The following is an 18651-nucleotide window of genomic DNA, read 5'->3' as shown; positions in this document are numbered from 1 at the left end:
CATTTTCCCCGGAGCGCCTCCTCAAAGCTGCAAGTCGAATGCTGAGATTCCACCTCACAGAGCCACGCAGCTCCACCACTGAGCTCCTTAAGACTAGCGCCAGTAGCAATTAGCAAACACCAGGTGGAACTGCGTTTCTGCTGAGATCATCAAACGAGCTACTTCTCCGTGCAGCAGTGGTTGTTAATGAGTTGATGCACATGCTGAAGGCGTAGTGTCGGAAAGAGCAGGAGCTTCTTAAAGCCCAATTTGAAGACGTTAAATTGTGAAGCCAAATTTCTTTTAGATTATGTTTAATATATCCAGCATTTTTATAACACAGTTGCATAACTGATTGTGTTACCTTCAATTGGTATAAATGAAATGACCTAATTATGTCAAGCTGGTATTTTTACATAATGACCATTAATAATATAACAATTACTATACCACTCAATACACACAAACACTATACCTTTCGTTTCAGCCACATTTTTTCCAAAGCGAACAACTGTCTAACTCTTACGATGTCCAGTTCATTGAATTTCAAAAGCAGTGTTATTTTTCTGCCTACTGTCACAAAGTGGGGCCCTCGGAGGAAATTGTTAGAATTCTTCATCATGGACCGAGACCAACTAATGTCCCCTGACACGACTTGTGGATGGCCAAGAAAAAAAAAAAAACAGGGTCAAACAGTGCTGCCCACTCAGCAAAACTCAATTTGTTCTCAAACTGTGTGTGACTCTCAAGTGCTTGATATAGGAAATTTGAATCCCCTCAATCATCAAAGTGGGATAGAGTGGAGGCAATGTCAGGCAAAAAGATAGAAATTGACTGTGACAAGCTGATATTTCAGTTTATCAGGGAAAAAAAACCCTCAAATATGAGTTTTCTGCCTACCACTTTTGCATCAGATTGCTCACTGAAGATGGATGTTTATGTCAGAACGAAACTATAAGGCCCCTTTTCATTCACACAGCAAAATCTCTCATTTTCCTGCATTACTGGGTCTGTTTTTCTTACTGTCATTATTCCTATCTCTTAACCCCCTATCTCTGTCCTACTGCATCTGTTCCCCTCTGTGTCTTCTCTCTGCGGCTCAATCTGTCTGTAGTTGTGGGAGTTTCAACAAAGCAGAGCAGACATGATGAAGATGTGGACATTAACCTCCTGGATAAGAGAGGAGATAAATAACTGAGTGTGTCTGTGGGTGGGTTGGTAGGTGTGTGGGTGTGTGTGTGCATTTTTGTATATTACTTAAGTAACAAATAGATCACAACAAGTGCTGCTGTGTGGTTGTCCCTGAGGACAGAGGAGGAACACAACCCCAGGCCTTATCAATCTGTCATGGCTGCTTTCTCCTCTCCTATAAACATTATCCATGTTTGTGGGGGGATTTGGTGGTGAAGCAGAAAGGGATTAGGATAGATGCAGAGAGTTAAGGTTATAAAGAACAGACAAACACGCTGTCTAAGCTTTTATAAAGCTGGTTATTTTTAACAATGGATGGATGAATGGATGGATGGATGTTAAACACATTATATTTAATTGCACTAGGTAGACTTGCACAAATATGAGTGTGTTCTACCACTTTGTGTACACTAATCACACTTTTTACCTTGCAAGTTTCCTCCCTTGAAGAGATGCCTACTTTTTTTTCTTCTTCTCAAAGACACAAGGACGCACCTACACACCAAAAAAAAAAAAAAAAAAACAAAAAGCCACTCGGAGCCATCTTGGCAGCGGCCTCTCTCTGCGGATCTTCATCTGAACTCTGTGCCAGGCTGATTTCATCTCTCCCCCCTAACATCTTCACCCATCAGTGCTGCTGTGCTCTCATCTCTCTTTCCACTCTTTTTCCTCTCTCCTTCTCCACTCATGAGTTGTTTGTGTTGGCAGAACAAACCAAACCACACAGGAGACTTAAGCTGGCACAATACATGGCTCCCATTCCACCTGATGCCCCACCGTCCCCCTCCTCCTGCCTCCTCTCATCTTCCCCCCTATCACAGACACCCAAGATGTGAAAGTGGTCAAGTGTGTCGTTTTGGCTCTGGAATACTCGATTTTTGCTGTTTTTCCCTACAAAAATAGAGAAAACTTTGATAAGGCATTGTAAGTAACAGGCAAATTATCAAGTGATTTTTATTTTTTATGTTCTTTCCATGAGATAAGAAAAAAATCAGCTAATTTGTGAGCTTAAATATTTTACTTAATCACTGCAGCATCAGAGAGTTTACTCAGAGGAGCAGTACCATGAAACTGTACATGGATTAATTTTTTTTCCAATGTTATTAACTTCACAACCACAAAACTAAATCCATTTAATTGGGCAGTTATGTGATGGAGCTTCATGCCTCAGACCAGCCAACGCTGGATAACAATCTATCATTATTTATATCTTTTAAAATAGTACATGTTAAATCTACAATAGTCCTCTCTTTGTAATATAGTGCGTTTTTGCTTCACAGTATAGATTTCATATCAAACTTGCCAAACAATATTCTACTCAACAGATCCTTTTTCCATGATATCAGAAAATATATTTTCTCAAATAAGTGTTTGGAGATTAAATACTTTCTGCTTTCCTTCTTTTAAACAATGACCATGAGCAGTGACCCTGTTACATCAGGTTAAATTCAAAGACAACCTCTCCATAAATGTCAGACCGGCCCACCAGGAAATCTCCCAGTTTTCCCAATCAGGATTATAACAGAGCAATAAAGTTGCTTTCCTCCCCTGATAAACAAGATATATTATTTTATTATTATTATTTATTTAGGGAGCTGAGAGCAGTTCATAGATTGTGGCCGCCATATGGTGGCAACTCTTTGTGAGACTGGTGTTTTTGGCTACAGCACTCCTATAATGAGAGAGGGAGACTGATTAGTAATGCTCCACAGTTGTGCCAATCAGTACTACCTGGCACTTGTCCCTGAACCACATTAATAAACCTCTTCCTCTGCAGCTGAGAATCATCTACATCCCGCCACCTCGGTGTCCAAGCACTCTTCATTCGGCGCAGCTTTGTTTGGACCTTTTGTTTGGACCGTTTCCAGTAGATGTGTGAGACAAAGCAGTAGATTACCTTGACCTTTTGGGACAATGCAGTCCTGGCCTTCAATTTTACACGTTAGAAGACCAGACAGGAGTAAGAGAGAATTTCAGAGAGTGAAGCAGTGGGCTAGCATCTAGCTTGAACTTGCTCTATTAGACCAGATCTGAAGCATAATTTTCCTTCATAAAGAGGATGTGTGATTTTGCCCCACTTTTTCTTGCACCTACCTCACATGCATTTTTCGTCTTGGTTTTTACAGATTGTGCCCATTAGCCTGAATCATTTTTAAAATTACTTTACAGTCACCTGCTGCAGATGTGCAAAATGCTTCCTGTGGATCATAACACCATCCAAGTTAGTTGTAGCCTAAAAAGCCAGTTCCCTGTCAATGAAGCTTTGTAAACAAAGTAAAAGAAAATGAGAAATGTGATCAGTAATAAAGCAAAGTTTGAAGTTTTGAAAACAATACATGCTGTAAGCAAATCAAGAAACAGTTGTGCTCAGTGATCAGCATGTTGTCAGTTAAAACAAAAATGGAGCATGCCGAAAGACAAACCAAGCAACTGGTGCTCAAGAAAAAGACACCAGGAGAAAGTTTATTTGTCTAATAAAACAAATAAACAATATACAGAACAGTATTCAACTACTTATCATGTGTGGTATACATGTGTCTGTTTCACATATTCTTAGTCAACTTTCTTCGGACTGTGAAGGCGACTAGAATTTATTTACGTTGCAGTATGTTCTTCCCATGCTCTCTCCTACTCTCTATTTATCCTCAGCAGAACAGTTTTTATGTTTCTTTCCACGGCCATGCTGGTGCTTCGGTTGTTTTTCATGGCTCTTGCTGTAAAGAGGCTTGTGATGTTGGTGAGAAAACTTCAAAGAGTTAGGGAAAATATGATGCAAATCATCAGAACTTGCCAAGGCTGAGGTCATTTCTTTAACAAAATCTAAAAGTTGACTCATGTTTAAACAGCAGTGATGTTTTTTTTTGTTTGTTTGTTTGTTTGTTTGTTTGTTTGTTTGTTTTGGTTGTTTTTTTGTTTTGTTTTTTTGCTTTACTTTTTGCTTTAATGACACTGTCTGCTTTGTCCAATATAGTTTAGAAATGTAAAACGTTTTTTGTGTTGCCTAATACGTGAAGGTTTATATCATGTGGGTGAATGAAGGACACAAATATGGGAAAGCAGGGATACTGGAGGGAGGATTGATGCATAAAACAACAGGTCTTAATAATGGAAAACAAAGTCTAGCTTTCAAAGACCAGAGCAAAAACAAAATTCCAGCAGGGGTGAAACAGCAGAGACAAAATGAACACACATGGAGAGAGAGATGTGATCACTGGAGAAAGAAACGGGTGGACTGACAAAAAGGGAGACCGACTGAGTGGATGACAAGAAGGTTGCGAGACCTGGGAGAATCTAATGGAATGAATGATTGAGAAGAAGCAGAAACCACAAACTGAGCAGTCATGAAACTAAGCAAAGCAGGAATCACCCAAAGTCCCAAATCCAACGGTTACAATGAAACTCTAAAAGAGGAAAGCAAAGCAAAAAGAGAAGTACATGGAATACAGAGAACATAAAAACTAAAGTGTCAGATAAGAGGCAAAGGTCTACAAAAAGAAACTAAAATTAAAGATGCGAGCCTTAGAGTACAGAAAATAAATATACACAAATACAAAGTCTTTCACATATGACATATCACATAAATCTGGACTTGCATTGAGGGGAAAAAAAAGTTTCCTGGCATGCTAGTGAAAAACTCTGCATCTAAATAGCCATTGTGTAAAACGTGCAAGAAGTTTTTGGTATGTCTTATTTTATTTTTATTTTTTTTATTTAGGGAGACATGTAAATTCGAGAGTGACACACTGATGATGTTTTGTATCCCTTTGGTACTTGTACTTCTGCTCGAAAGATCTACTTAAGTGAGAGGAGTGTACTTACATTCACTTGTCTTTCATTTTGAACATGTTCAAAGAGGCTACGGATCCCTTTCAGGGTCAATGACTTAACAAGATGAGTGGCTCTCGTGGATATTCTGGCCAGGTTGGCTGTGCTGTGGGATCGCTGCTCCAAGAGCGAGGCTGAAACGGTGCTAGATAAACTAACTCTCACTTGTATGGAAGTGCAACAGCAAGAAGAGAGTCGCATGAACACATAAAATGAGAGCACGAGGAAGTCTCTTGAGGCAGCGCTGTTAATCCTACTGATGATGGCTTGTCTGAACAGTGGCCTGAAGAGAGATGAAGCTAATTCTCTTCACAAGAGCAATAAAACCGTGGGTCACCAAGGCCGAGCACACACACACATACACACAGTAAAGAGACACATAGACACATTTTTAGCTTCCTCCTGGAGTTTAGCCCCGCACACTGTGATAATGCAATATATCAAGCCTCTCAATGCAGTTTTGCTTCATCAAGAGTCTGCTTCAATCCCTTTCTGTGAAAAGGATGGCTCAGGAGATTCCATTGGCTTTGATGGCATTTTACAAACTGTCATTGAGCATCCAGTTTATTTCCTAGGAATAAAGTTACAAACCTAATATTCTTTTAAACCTCATATTGATTTTTTTTTTTTAGTATTTTACTTTGCTATGATATATTGCCTGCCACCTATGCATTCACACTTTTCTCTCAGCATAGTTACCGTCACATGCCAGAAAATATTGTTCAAGGCAAATAAAACAATATCACATTTCTTCTTGACAGTCAGCAGTTCTTCACCTTTTATCTGACAATGGACGCATCCACACAAGCAGCATAAAGAGATGCACTCAAAAGAGCTTATAAGTACTCTGGCATTGTTATACGTACATGCCTCGTGTAGAAATGAATGAAAATGCAACGCTGACCCTGTGTTTGTGTTGTAAACCCCCTTGAATGATCTGTGACTAGGTGTGTCTGTCAGTCTCAGAGGTACTTGCGTGTCTAAACATGGTGAGCAAATGAATTTCATTCAGCAGGCAGCTATCGGTGGTCAATATTGTCTTATTTAAAGAAACCTCGATAAAATGTTTGGGAGTTATCGACGTTTCAACATATTGAATTTAAAGGGTTCAACAAACAATTTTACCTCCTCCACACTTGTTTGCATTTTCGTCCGTCCGTTTTGCCTTTCTGCAAGGAGTCAAATAAGCAGCACGGCGAACACACAGAGGATGGAAAAAGACTGACAGGTTTCCCTTTGCATTTTGTGTTTCACTCATAGACGGACCCCCTTACACATGGTGGGTTGGCCGAGGCAGCGAGAAGCATTTTTATTGGGGCGGATCAGGACCTGGGATAGAAAAGTGCGCCTGTGGCATGGACAAAAACTGCACCGACCCCAAGTACGACTGCAACTGTGATGCAGATGCCAAACAATGGTAAGTAATTGCAACTTTGTACCTGTGCAAGAGCTGAGTATTTGGATCAGCATAAACAGGCATATAAGCTTGCCTCAATTATTAATGTTCACACATTAAAAAAAAGGAAATATGCTATTATCAGCAGCTTTGATCTGTCATTGGATTTTTTTTTTGGTATTTTTATTGTTTTTTGCAAATGTATTTAACTCACAAAAGTTCAAAGGAAATAGGTTGTACCCAACAAGCCGATTTTCACCTATAATCCCAGACAGGTTGGTGGTATAATGCTAAAAGAGAATTTAAATAAAAGAGATCTTAACAAAAGGCAAATATTTAAGTCATCAACACTTCTACCAACAAAACTACTTTAAGAAGAAAACAACAAAATGAAACTTTTTTTTTTTTAAGTAACAGAGGTTAAAATGTCCATACATGTCCTTCTGGGTAAGAATGAACTGATGACTGTCATAAAGTTGGTAGTTAGCCAAAATGGACACCCTTTCGGGTAAGCTTGTCATAAACATTGTACTTTTATGTTTTCCTTCACTAATATGGGAAATGTGGTTCTTTGCCCAGGGCAGCACATGCCGCAGTGACACCTGGATGCAAAAAGATGTTGTCAGTTGCAACCTGAAGCAGCTAAGGTCTGAATACCAAAATTTTTCATTCAAGTGAAAATCGAACCGGCTATAATGGATACAACAAAGTGAAAACAAGGTTCAACTTTTACTTTCACAACAAACGACAAATCAGGCACTTTGCAAGACATCCAGGTCCAACTCACATCTGTCTTTTTGTGGCATGTATAACTTGTGTATGTTTGAAAGTAGAAATTATGTTGAGCTATATTTAACTCCTTCTCAAATGTAACTAAACAATGACTTAAAGATACTGAAGTTAAGACTGACTGACACTATCTAGCATAGGGTGTACAGTTTCCTCTCATCCCTGAAATAAGGTAGATTCGCCAAAGCTCAAAGAATGTATAAAAACATGATTACATCTATCGACATTTTTTCACAACAGCTGATCATTGATGAACGGAATATGTTAGATTAACTTTACAACCAAGAAATTCAAAGAAAGACTTGAGCAAAACAGCTAATCAACAAACCCATTAAACAAAAGAGTGCATATAATTGATTCTTAATGCAAAAGTAGTTCTTAAAAAAAAAACTGGGGCAAGTTACTGAATAATTTGACGGATCAGATAAACGGATCCATCCAAACGAAACCTATGCAACAGTGAAGCAGAACAGACTCCATGCTCCTTATCATTTCTCTTTGTGCCGCTGAGCAGCAGCATTTGTACATCTGTTTATCTGAGCTGGTAGTTAATCTGAATCTATTATAAACGTATCACACACACACACAGTTTGAGCCTTGGTGTGTATTTGTGGCCTCTTGATTTTCTTTATTAAGCTCTACTGCTTCTCCACAAATGAAACCATAGCAGAAAAAGTGCAGCATGGCCAATTGCTATACAGAATATACAGAATAAATATAAGTGGTAAGGGAGATAGTAGACATAAATTGCACCATTTAGATATTGTGTATTTCACCCAGTAAAGTATGATGCTTATCCTAATTGTTCCTGTGCTTTGGATTCCTTCTATAAACAATGCAATAGTGTTTGGGTGTAACAGTTTAGCAAAGAAGGCAAGTGTTGGGATTTACTGAATCTATGCCATTTGGAGTTCAACTTTGCTATGGCTTTGGGAGAAAAAAAACTTTAGTCTGTGGGGCTTGTTTTGCTTTGGTTTATTGTTTATGTTCAAAAATAATTGATGCAACTACTAGAGGGTAACAGGTCAAATAACTGAGAACAAGCAAGAGGTGCAAAGTATCCGTCCGGATTAAGTTGCTTCTTACAAGATACTTTTAACAATGCAGTGAATATCTTAACTTTCTGTTAGCTTTAGTTCTACCATGTTTTGTCCTGAAACAAAGATGTGCTAATTCAGACATACTGGCTATTGTATAGTTATATATAAATAGTCATAAGAGGGCTTTGCAGTGACATGATCATCAACAACACTCAAGTAGGTTGTCCTATTTAAACAACGCATACTTAGGTACCTAACGTGTGCCACGAAGCATCCCCCACACCATTGTACAATTTTTGATTTAAAAGCTAAAATTCAAGCTCATTGGACAACACAGTGTTTCCAATCAATATTTCCAATCTGTTTTCATCTAATTTTCCTGAGCCTCTGTAAACTGCAGCCACAGTTTTCTGTTCTCGGCGGACTACTCGGGCACCCTGTGAGGTTTTCTGCTGTTATAGTACATCTGCTTCAAAGTTTGACATATTTTGCATTTCGAGGCGGCATTCTGCATAAATCAGTTTTGTTTTTGCTACTGTTACTTCTCTATCATCTCAAACCAGTCTGTCCATTTACCACTAACCTCTGATGCGGACAAAACATCTTTGCTCACAAGATATTTTTACCATTTTTAATCACTTTCTGTGTTTACAAATAATCAAAATCCCAGAGGATCATCAGTTTCTGATCACACAGGCTGGCCCATTGTTTTAGTAGTTCCTGATTCTCTTTCTTCCTTTTCCTTATTGTTGCCATGTGATTAAGCATTAGTTGTTTCCACAAGGAACTGTATAGGTGTACACATTAAAATGGCTACCGGGCGTAATTAGTTGTCTATATGAAGCCTTAAATTTATTGTGGCTTTATTTATTTAATTTATTTTAACATCATTGTGCTTAAGCTAATAAATAAAATAAGAAGAAATGCTGAATGGACCCTGTTCACACAAACAAAACATTTTCCTCTATGTTTACACGGTTTATGAATATTCAAGTAGTGTTTTTCAAGTCTGAAAAACGATTTCTAAAAATGTTTAAAAGATGATTATCTTAAAAACTGAAGGTTTTTTTCTTTTTAACAAACTCAGTTTGTTCTTGACAAACTGAGTGCTGGTGGAAACCATAGCTTTCAGTACATTGTGCATCCCCTCTACTGTTTCTACAATAGCATTATTTTATTTTGCTAAAATTTTTTTGCATGTCTTCCAGAATATGTTCTAACGATGTTGCCAATAAACTCCCCTTGTCTCTGGGAAAAGCTTTTTGCAAACAGGAAAGACTGAATGCCAAAGGGGGAAAATATGATTGCAGTTGTTTTGGCAGAATAATTCAATATGCAACTACTAGAGGGTAACAGGACACTGGATTAAACATGATCCAGTGTTTAATTAATTATTATTTTATTTTGTTAATTCTCTTTTATATGAAAAAATCTCATTTAAAAAAAACAAAACAAAAAAAACTGTTAATCTGCATGTGCATTAAGTTTGTCTTCTAGAGCAGCAAGTTTCTTTTTACCAGGAATGATTTTGACATTAATAATTATAATTTGACTTTAGCATAATGGCATATTTTGGGGAAAAAATTATTAAAATGAAAGCCAATACAGTTCAACAGAAGGTATAAAATAAATGACCCTACACAGTCGGAGAATATACATTGTCAGAAAATATACCTGGCTTATTTAATTATACTGTAACATTTTTTTCTGCTCTATTGTACTGAGCAATTTGCAAATAAATTCTTCTCTACACTGAAGACGCAGGATTTTTTTTTTTCTACTGGTGGATAAGTGTGGGGCTTGATTTCTGTAGTTATATATCTATAATTAGGAGAAAGAGTCTGGATTTAGTCTTTCTATGGTTTAGAAAAAGTGCATCTGTTCACAGCCACCAAGTCAGTGTCCTTGTTTGGTTGGCCTTTAGTTAATATCTTCTTTTAACAATCTGTTGCACTTATAAAAAAAAAAAAAAAAACTAATTCCATATCTTCAAAAAATGGTCCCTCGTTATTTTTTTTTAATACATGTTCTTCTAAGCTCATAAATTATTTAGAAGAGAAATGGAAAGGAATGTTTAGCTAGCACAAGATTTTATGTATGTATTACTCTCATCTCCTATGCTTTATTCTCTCTAGAGTACAATAAGGTATGCCAGAGGTAAACAGTGAAAATAATTCCATTTTTGTCTTGTTAATTCGTAAATCAAATATTCTCTCTATGAAAGCACGGTTTCTTCTTGTTCTTTTTTCAAACGATGTTGAATTTCAGCACTCGTATACCTGTACTGAAGTATCTCCAGCAGTCATGTAACTGGTGGAGCCTGCCCAGATTTACCACTTGGAAAATGTACTTCTCTTGTAACAAGGCAACGTCCCAAGAACGGTTATGTAACTTGTATAATTGTTCTTCAGGGACAGAAGAGCATTTATCATTGAGTTTAACCCACCCACAGATTTTCTATTTAGATGAGCAGACTAAACTTGTAAAATATTTTACTTCTATAATACTGCTTAGCGTTCAAATTGATAAATTGTCAGAGTGTCAGGTAAAGGTGATAGATTGTCTGGAAAATTACTTACATTTTTTTCATTTTGTAAAATGTAAAAAAAAAAAAAAAAAGCTTTTCTCCAAATGTTTCCTGTCTGATTAAAGGGTTATTTATTCTGTTTAAAATTAAATAACCCCTAATATTACTATACATCTGTAGATCTAAATCTGATAGAGCTGCATAGTCTGACTCATCTAATATAGGGGAGAATGAGTAAAATACACTTTTTTATAGTAATATTTGATTCTTGTCATCTTTCTTTTGAATCTACGAGCTCCAGGTCATAGGTCATAGGTTACCTGTGTCACCTCCAGCAGTAAATGTGTGGGAAGCAGAGTAGATAGATTGCCAGTCAATAACAGCCAATGCATATGACAAACATGACAAAGTTGTGCAAAGTCGTACCTTACTGTAATTTAGAATTGCAAGGTAATTTAATGTGAATTTTTCTGACTTCAGGGGAGAAGTGGAGCATTTTTGAAATAAAATTTAAGTTCACAAAAAGAACATTGGATTCAAATTCCATTACTTGAATTGTATAACGGGAAACTCTTGCACTAAGCAACCATTCTAACTATAAAACCATATATCTATGTGGATCCAGAACCAATATTTTTAGCTTACGCACAGTATTTTTATACTGAAGGAAATGACCTGATTGTAATTGGTTGTAAAAACAATTAAATGGTGCATCTTACAAAATTGGGAGTGATCATTAAATGTCATAAATAAGATTCAATTTACTCTCTATTCCTCCTCTAACCTTTTAAACTAGGACATTTCTTTCACTGTCTATAAAAATTTATTTTTTTTCCACAAAGGAGCCTGAAGTTAAAGCAAATTTCATATGAAAGGGCTTAAATTTAACCTATAAATAACACAGATGATGTCTCCAGCTTAAACATACAAAGACTGCAGTGTGAGGAACCTTGAAAGAGCATGAAGAAAAATATCAAGTTTATTTCAGTGGAGCAGCTGATTTTTGATATCAAGATAAAAACATAACATTGCCCGTAATTTTTCAAAGTGTACCGTTGTTAAATGGCATTTTGCATTATACTTGAGTGGCTCGAACTGCACAGGGGAGCCAAGCTCACAGAATAAGTGATGAAGATAAAAATTAAATAAATGCATAAAGTAAAAATCCATGGCAACAAATGAAATCCAAACAGAGGAACTGTAATAGAAGGACTGGGTGAACAGAAAAGACAGGTACTGGGAATGTACGTTGATGGATGGCATACCTGTTCATTACCATTTCATTCCATCTATTTTAGTTTTGTAACCATGTGTAGAACCACTGTGCAAGTCAATTGGTTTAGTAGTTGATTAGTTGATTGAGAAAGCTGAATAGCCCAAGTTATTATTAAATTTAACTAACTTATTGAAGAGTTTATATTTAAGACCTATTTCCACTGTCATTGGTCCTCATTTCTGCTTATAGCCCGGTACTGTGTAAGTCTGGCAAGAATTATTATTATTATTGCCCATTCAGGTCTAGATAGAAACATCCACTGGAACGAAGACAGCATAAAGGGATAAAACACAAAACTGTAGCAGGTAGATATTGGGAGGGGGAATTATAAAGTGGGAAGTCTAGAAAATTCACTGTTTGATGTTTTCTAAAACAGCAGGCACACAGGGGAAATCCAGATGATAGTAAATGAGCTGATAGAGCAAGAAACTGTCTGCTGCTCAGAATAACAGGTTTTTATTGTCAAGGACAAGCACGACAACTCAAACAGTTTCTGTTTCTTTAGGCATGCATGTTTCCTCTACAAAGATGAAGAGCAGACTCCAAATCTCAGAGGACTCGCTGCAAGATACACACAGCAGGAAGGCAGAATTGCACTTACTCAAACATGCTGAAAGAAACTTTATTTTCCTGGACTGATGGCGTAAAAATCAACTCTTATCAAAATGATTGTGAGAGACAGGGCAAACATTGCCTAAAGCACCATCTCATCTGTGAAATATGGGACCTGTCTAAACACTCATGCCGTCACTGAAACGAGCACACTGACATTTACTGACAATTTGAATCAGATGGGTCACTGCAAAAGAGTACAGAGGCATTCTGGGTCCAGAGATTCACTGGCATGCAAAAAAATTAAAATAAACACACCATGACATGATTTACAGGAAAATAAACCTAAGCATATAACCAAAACAAGAAGGAATGAACTTACTATCCTTAATTGATTAAATCAATCTGATTATTACTGAGCTGCAGTCAGCACCCTGGAGACCACTTCAAGGGCAGCTGTGTTAAGAGAGTGAGAGATGGAAAAATTATATAATTATTTAGCTTGATGTGTTCTGCATCTGTGGTCATGCTGCAGCGATCTAGCTATGTCTAACAATGGGATTTTAAAAACTATGGGGGCACAAGCTTTACTGTACTCAGCAAACAGCTCTCAACTTTTCACACTTCAACAAAATGACACCGAAAGAGATTTACAAATCTACTGCTCACTAATTTGAATCTGCATAAAGTCCTGCTTTAATCTATTTTAATCTACTTTTTGCAGCAGGGGTAAGAATTACTGCACAACTATCATCTGAGCAGTCGTAATGGGGTTTCGTAAAATCAGCACATCAAGTGAAATGTTTGTAGAGCATCTCATAGCACTAAACTTGGTGGGGGGTTTTTTTATATCCACAAGATCGGTTTTGTGCTGCAGTCGGCTATCTACCTCTGATATTCACAGGCTACGAGTCTAAAATATTTTTACTGATTAAAGGTTAATATGCACTGTAAATATACATGTTCACAATTCTCTTCTTCTAATACAGCAAATATAAACATTCTGTGCACGGCATAAAGTGACTGGTGAAAACAATAGTCACTGTAGCTTATTGGAACCCCTAGTAAAGAAGTGGCTTGAAATAGCAATTTTATTGTTGTTAAATTATTTCTGAATACCCTACCATTTAAATGTAATATATTTATTCAATGAAAAGATAATATGTTATGAAATATGTTTATTTTATAAAATTACAGGTCAAGCATGTTAAGGAGCAAGGTTTTCGTATAAAATGGAATATTATTGGAGTGGGGGATTTTTTTTTTACGTTACGGCACAATGTCAGTGGCAGACATGCAGCAAAGTCATGTCAATTGTCCAAAACTGAATTGGCCACAACATTTTATGGTCTGGATTATTTTCATATTTAAAGAGTGATAATTCAGTTTTGGTTTACTGATAGAATCCACCGGATTTTTAGTTAAAATCACCTATTTTTTTTTTATTTTTTTTTTCAAAAAGGTACTGATGCCATGCACCCTGAGAGAATTCAGAGACCTTTAGTAAAAGAAATGAATCCTTAGCACAAGTATGGAGGAGAGCATGAATTACTTTCCACATAGTCATCCTTTGCTTCATGATAAACCCACCTGAAATGTTTGCTACTGAAAAGTTTGACCTTAATGTTGTATAACCAAAGTACACTGTTGCCTTTAAAGTCAACATCTGTGATGGTAGGAATAAATTATTTATAGAATGTGCATTAGACAAAAAAAAAAAAAAAATCAGTTGTATATATTTTTGAAGAGACTGTCAAAGGTAGCAATCTGTTCTACAGAACAGTCTTGTACTATTAACATGCAAAAACTGACCTGCCTCTGACCATTAACTCATCAAGATTTGCAACAAAGTATGCACAGAGTGAGCTCAGATTGCTATGGAGTAATACAAATAAAGTACGTGACAGAAGAAAAAAAAACTGTTGCAAATGTCTGTGCCTTGTGTGAAGCCTTTTTCTTTTTTCACAAGTAACTGCAACCAAAGACACTTTACTTGGCCAAAGTTCAGCGATCTGTTATGTCGCAGCACAATTCAGCACACCCTGTGTGGTTTTGGCGAGAAATTATGTGAGCCAAATGTGCACCACACAGAGGTGGTCTGTCTGTCTGTGTGTGTGTGTGTGTGTGTGTGTGTGTGTGTGTGTGTGTGTGTGTGTGTGTGTGTGTGTTTTTGTTTTTGTTTTTTTTTCCCTTAAAATCCTCAGCCAGCTGGCAGCACATGTAATCTGTAATTGATATATTAGACACTTGAGGTGCAGCACAAGTCAGTTAATACAGAGCGGTGACTATCTCACTTGGTGAGTCAGTGGTATAACATCAGCTTGTTGACTTCAACCCCCCTAAAGCCACCTTATTCAGAAAACATGCAAAGGTGACAAAATCGTGTTTTAATTCCATTTTGAATTTCTTTGTCGTAGGGGTAAAAGTTGCGCTTGCAGTAATTTGTACAAAGAATTATTTTTGTTTGAAGGATTTTGTTGTTTTTTATTATTGTTCTATGAGAGACTGTTGCTACATTAAAAGATGACCGTATTTCTAAACAAGTTTATGCATCCTTACCGAGGGGTGCTAATAAGCTTAGTACTCATTTTTTTAATCACTGTATGCTTAAAAGTATTTTATAGTGGTGTTCATTCCGCAATATGGCCAAACAGGTGCTACGTTTGATGAAGGACTAATGTATGCATATCCATAGCTAACATATGTTATGCACAGTTTATTGTGTCGCCCTTTTCAAAAACCACATCTGAAAAGTGAGAGGCAGAAAGGTGGTGATGAAATTTAGTACTGACTCAGTGATAAGTGGTGTTGACAGGAATTATGATGTTATTTTTGAATTATCCTTTTTTTTTCTGCACAGCTGAACAATGTACAGTAGCAGAACAAAAACGGCTAAATTGTGAAGAGGTTGTATGTTTAAAAAGTAGGCTAAAAGGAGAAATTTGTTTGTAATGTGGGAAATCTTTCTCTTCCTCCTTTTCTTTTTGCTAGGAGGGAAGATTCTGGTCTATTGACATATAAAGAGCACCTGCCTGTTAGCCAGGTTGCCGTTGGTGACACACACAGGCCAGGCTCTGAGGCCAAACTCACTGTTGGACCTCTCCGCTGCCATGGAGATAGTAAGTATTTTGTCATTTAAACATGTGTAGTTGCCTGAGCAGTGGTGGGCTGCTCTTATGATAGATAAACAGCTACTTGGATAAAAAAACAAAGACAGATTTATAAGGAATATTGGCCCAAAAACAGAGTTTTATAATTTTGTAAGATGTTTGTGAGCTGCAGGACTGATGGATTTCTTCTGAACAAATTTTATTTGTTGAGCTGTATAAAATGAGTTGGCAAGCTTTAGGAGAAAAGTTTGATTGCTCTTTTTTTTATGTTAATGTTAGATTTCTTTTTCTGGTGCCAACATTTCCAATCAGAGCTTTGAATATTAAATGTGTACAGAAAATGAGTTGCAATTTGAAGAAATCACCATGAAATCTTGGGGAAAAGAAAAAAAAAAGCAAATGAGCATTTATCTGCAATTGAACTGATCGTAAAAATGATTGTCTCGCCTAAAAATGTCGTTCTAACTTTTCACATGAAATCTGTATGGTGGGTGTTTTTAATGTGAGCGACATGGCTCACTGCTCAAGGCAACACAGCCCTACGGGTGCTGTGAGCACTCAAAAAAAAAAAGACAAAAAAAAAAAAAGGAATTATCTTTCACCGGCCCCGACTGAGTTTCTTATTGCCTATTTGCGTCTCCACTCAATAGAAAGTGTAGGGAGTGCCCAACCGCTACGTTGTGAACAATAAAAGCACTGTGAGGGAATATCAGCATCCACCACGACTGGTTAATGACTCTAAAGTAGGATATAACTCCCAGCGCTCAATTAAAGGGCTGTTGCACTGTTTTCTTAGCAAACCTGAAACGCCTGATTCTTTTTAATTGTTCAAAACATTTGAGGGTGCAGAAAGACGGCCTTGCTCAATGCCTAACTGATGCCATGAAAGTCATTGGATCTATATCATAAAGTATATTTAACAATGGGCACCGACGTTGTTTAGCTTATTCAACCTAAACTACATTTTGTATCGGGTTAGTGGAGGCCAGTTACGTTTTCAGGTCAGCTCTTTAGAGAAAAGATGAGCAGTCTTCCAGAACCAACAACAGGAATCTCAGTTGCATTTTATTTTGGAGACGTTGTATTGAAAGACATGAAAGAGACTGAAGGGATCTGATGTACTTTGGCTCAGAATACATAAAAAGTTTTCCAAAAGGTAACCCAGAGCCAAATCATGCTGCGCATACTGGTATCAGTCAGATCTTTGAATGAACTTTAGAGAAACTTTCAAAGCCGGCGTGAGCTCATATAGATTAGTTTCTGGGGCAAAGGCGACCTTTGAACGAGGCTGAAGGACTGCAGTTACAGTGACCTAATTGAGAAGCAATATGTGTGTTAATGAGTTTCTCCAAGTCATCTGTGGAAGGGAGCACTTTCATTTTCAAGTCATTTCTCAGCTGGTTGGAGAGACTGCATAACCTTTGTGAAGTTCACATCAAAGGTTGAATGAAGAGAGCACCCCCAGTCACTGTGATATGGCTCTTATTAAAAATCACCGTTTCATATATTGTGTGCAGCTTTTAAACAGTCAGGGAGAGCAAAGGCCACTTTTGTTATTCGGTGCTAAGGGAAACCGTTAATGGTACTCCAGCAGGTTCTTTTTTTATTTCTTTTTTTATAAAACAGTTGTCTGTCAAAGCTGAGTCAATGAATGTACTATTTTACAAAGTAGTAGAATATGTTGGGCAAAAGGTATTCCCGTTCTACATGTGAGCTTGGCACCTATGTTCTAATTTTATGAAAATTGTCAGCAAATACATTGTCTTGACTGGGCAAACAGCATGCGATTATAAAAAACATAGTTTAACTCAATGAGTGCCAAACACATGGTTTTGGTTTTTAGTAGCAGAATATGTTACATTTTTTCAAATATTACATCCTATAGTAAACATCTGACATCATCACTGCTGAAGTTGCCAAGTGTCTAATTGAGAAGAACTAAAAGGTTTGTCTTGATCAGATTAAGAAAATGCTAGAGTTACTTTTTTACTTTGAGGTACTGCCTGACTTGATTGTTTTAAATGAGTTTAAAACCTGCAGTTAAACACAGGAGCTATTTCAAAAAAGAAAATACATGCACATAAAGTTCCAGAGGCGGCGTGTTTACTGCGTTAGTTAAGGCAGAATAATTAATGGAACTGTGGCATTTACGCACCGTGTTGTATTTCATTTTGCTTGAGCAAATCAAATCATGCGGTGTTAAATGTAGCAAATTGTAAAAGCCGCTACTTTGTGTTTCCCAGTCATTTCTTGGCAGAACCATTACCTGCTACTTTAATCCCACTGCAAATTAGAGGTGGGTTGAGCAGCGACTGTGTCATTCTAACTTGATCTGCTCCTCCGTGTTAAATGAATCTGAGTTTAGGAATTTAGAAACTGAGACCAGTAGTGACACACTAGTAAAACAATGTAAAAATATGTCTACACGTCTGAATAACGTTTCTGGAGCATGCTGGATATTAGAGGAAAGTCTTCTGTTTGCAGTCAGTACCTAATTTCACGAAGCGGGGGGATAAAAAACATAGTGATGCAGATCTCAGCACTCTTTCCTTGTCACGTAATGTAACAGGCACAGGTATGATGTCTCCAAGCAATCTGTTAAACTTTTTTTTGTATGTAGATTTTTGCTTTTATCCTATCTCTAGGAAACACCATTTTCATTCAAAATTCTTATCAGCTTATCAATATTAGAGGATGCAACTGAGCGTGTGTCTGTGCAGAGGGCTGTGCACTGCTGAGCGTGCCGCCTGCTCAGAGATTTTAACCTGGTGCAGCTTAATCCACCATGAGCACAGCCCTGCTCTCTGTTTGTAAGAAGATTAATTTTATTCCTATAACCCATGATGGTTTTGTATGAATTTGTCTTCCAGATCGGCTTTCTTGTATGAAATTACAAACTCTCCCACAACAAATACAGGCTGGAAAATGTAGAAAAACCAACTTTAAATGAAACAATTTCTTCCGAC

General features: G+C 37.2%; 1 protein-coding gene across 1 annotated transcript in view; it reads left to right on the top strand.

Annotated features, from left to right (window-relative positions):
• The first annotated feature begins 6297 nt into the window (after nucleotides 1-6297).
• The window catches only part of LOC106938517 (contactin-associated protein-like 2), a 73503-nt gene continuing 61149 nt past the window's right edge, over nucleotides 6298-18651 (top strand). Inside the window, exon 1 of the mRNA XM_015020592.1 lies at nucleotides 6298-6412. Within this exon, the coding sequence (XP_014876078.1) occupies nucleotides 6394-6412 (19 nt within the window). The 5' untranslated portion in view covers nucleotides 6298-6393. The remainder of the gene's footprint in view (nucleotides 6413-18651) is intronic.

Source organism: Poecilia latipinna, unplaced genomic scaffold (genome assembly GCF_001443285.1).
Source record: "Poecilia latipinna isolate Pla-1442-1.1 unplaced genomic scaffold, P_latipinna-1.0 Scaffold2612, whole genome shotgun sequence".
Classification (NCBI taxonomy): Eukaryota; Metazoa; Chordata; class Actinopteri; order Cyprinodontiformes; family Poeciliidae; genus Poecilia; species Poecilia latipinna.
The sequence above is the reverse complement of the archived record's forward strand: the minus strand, read 5'-3'. Positions and strand labels throughout refer to the sequence as shown.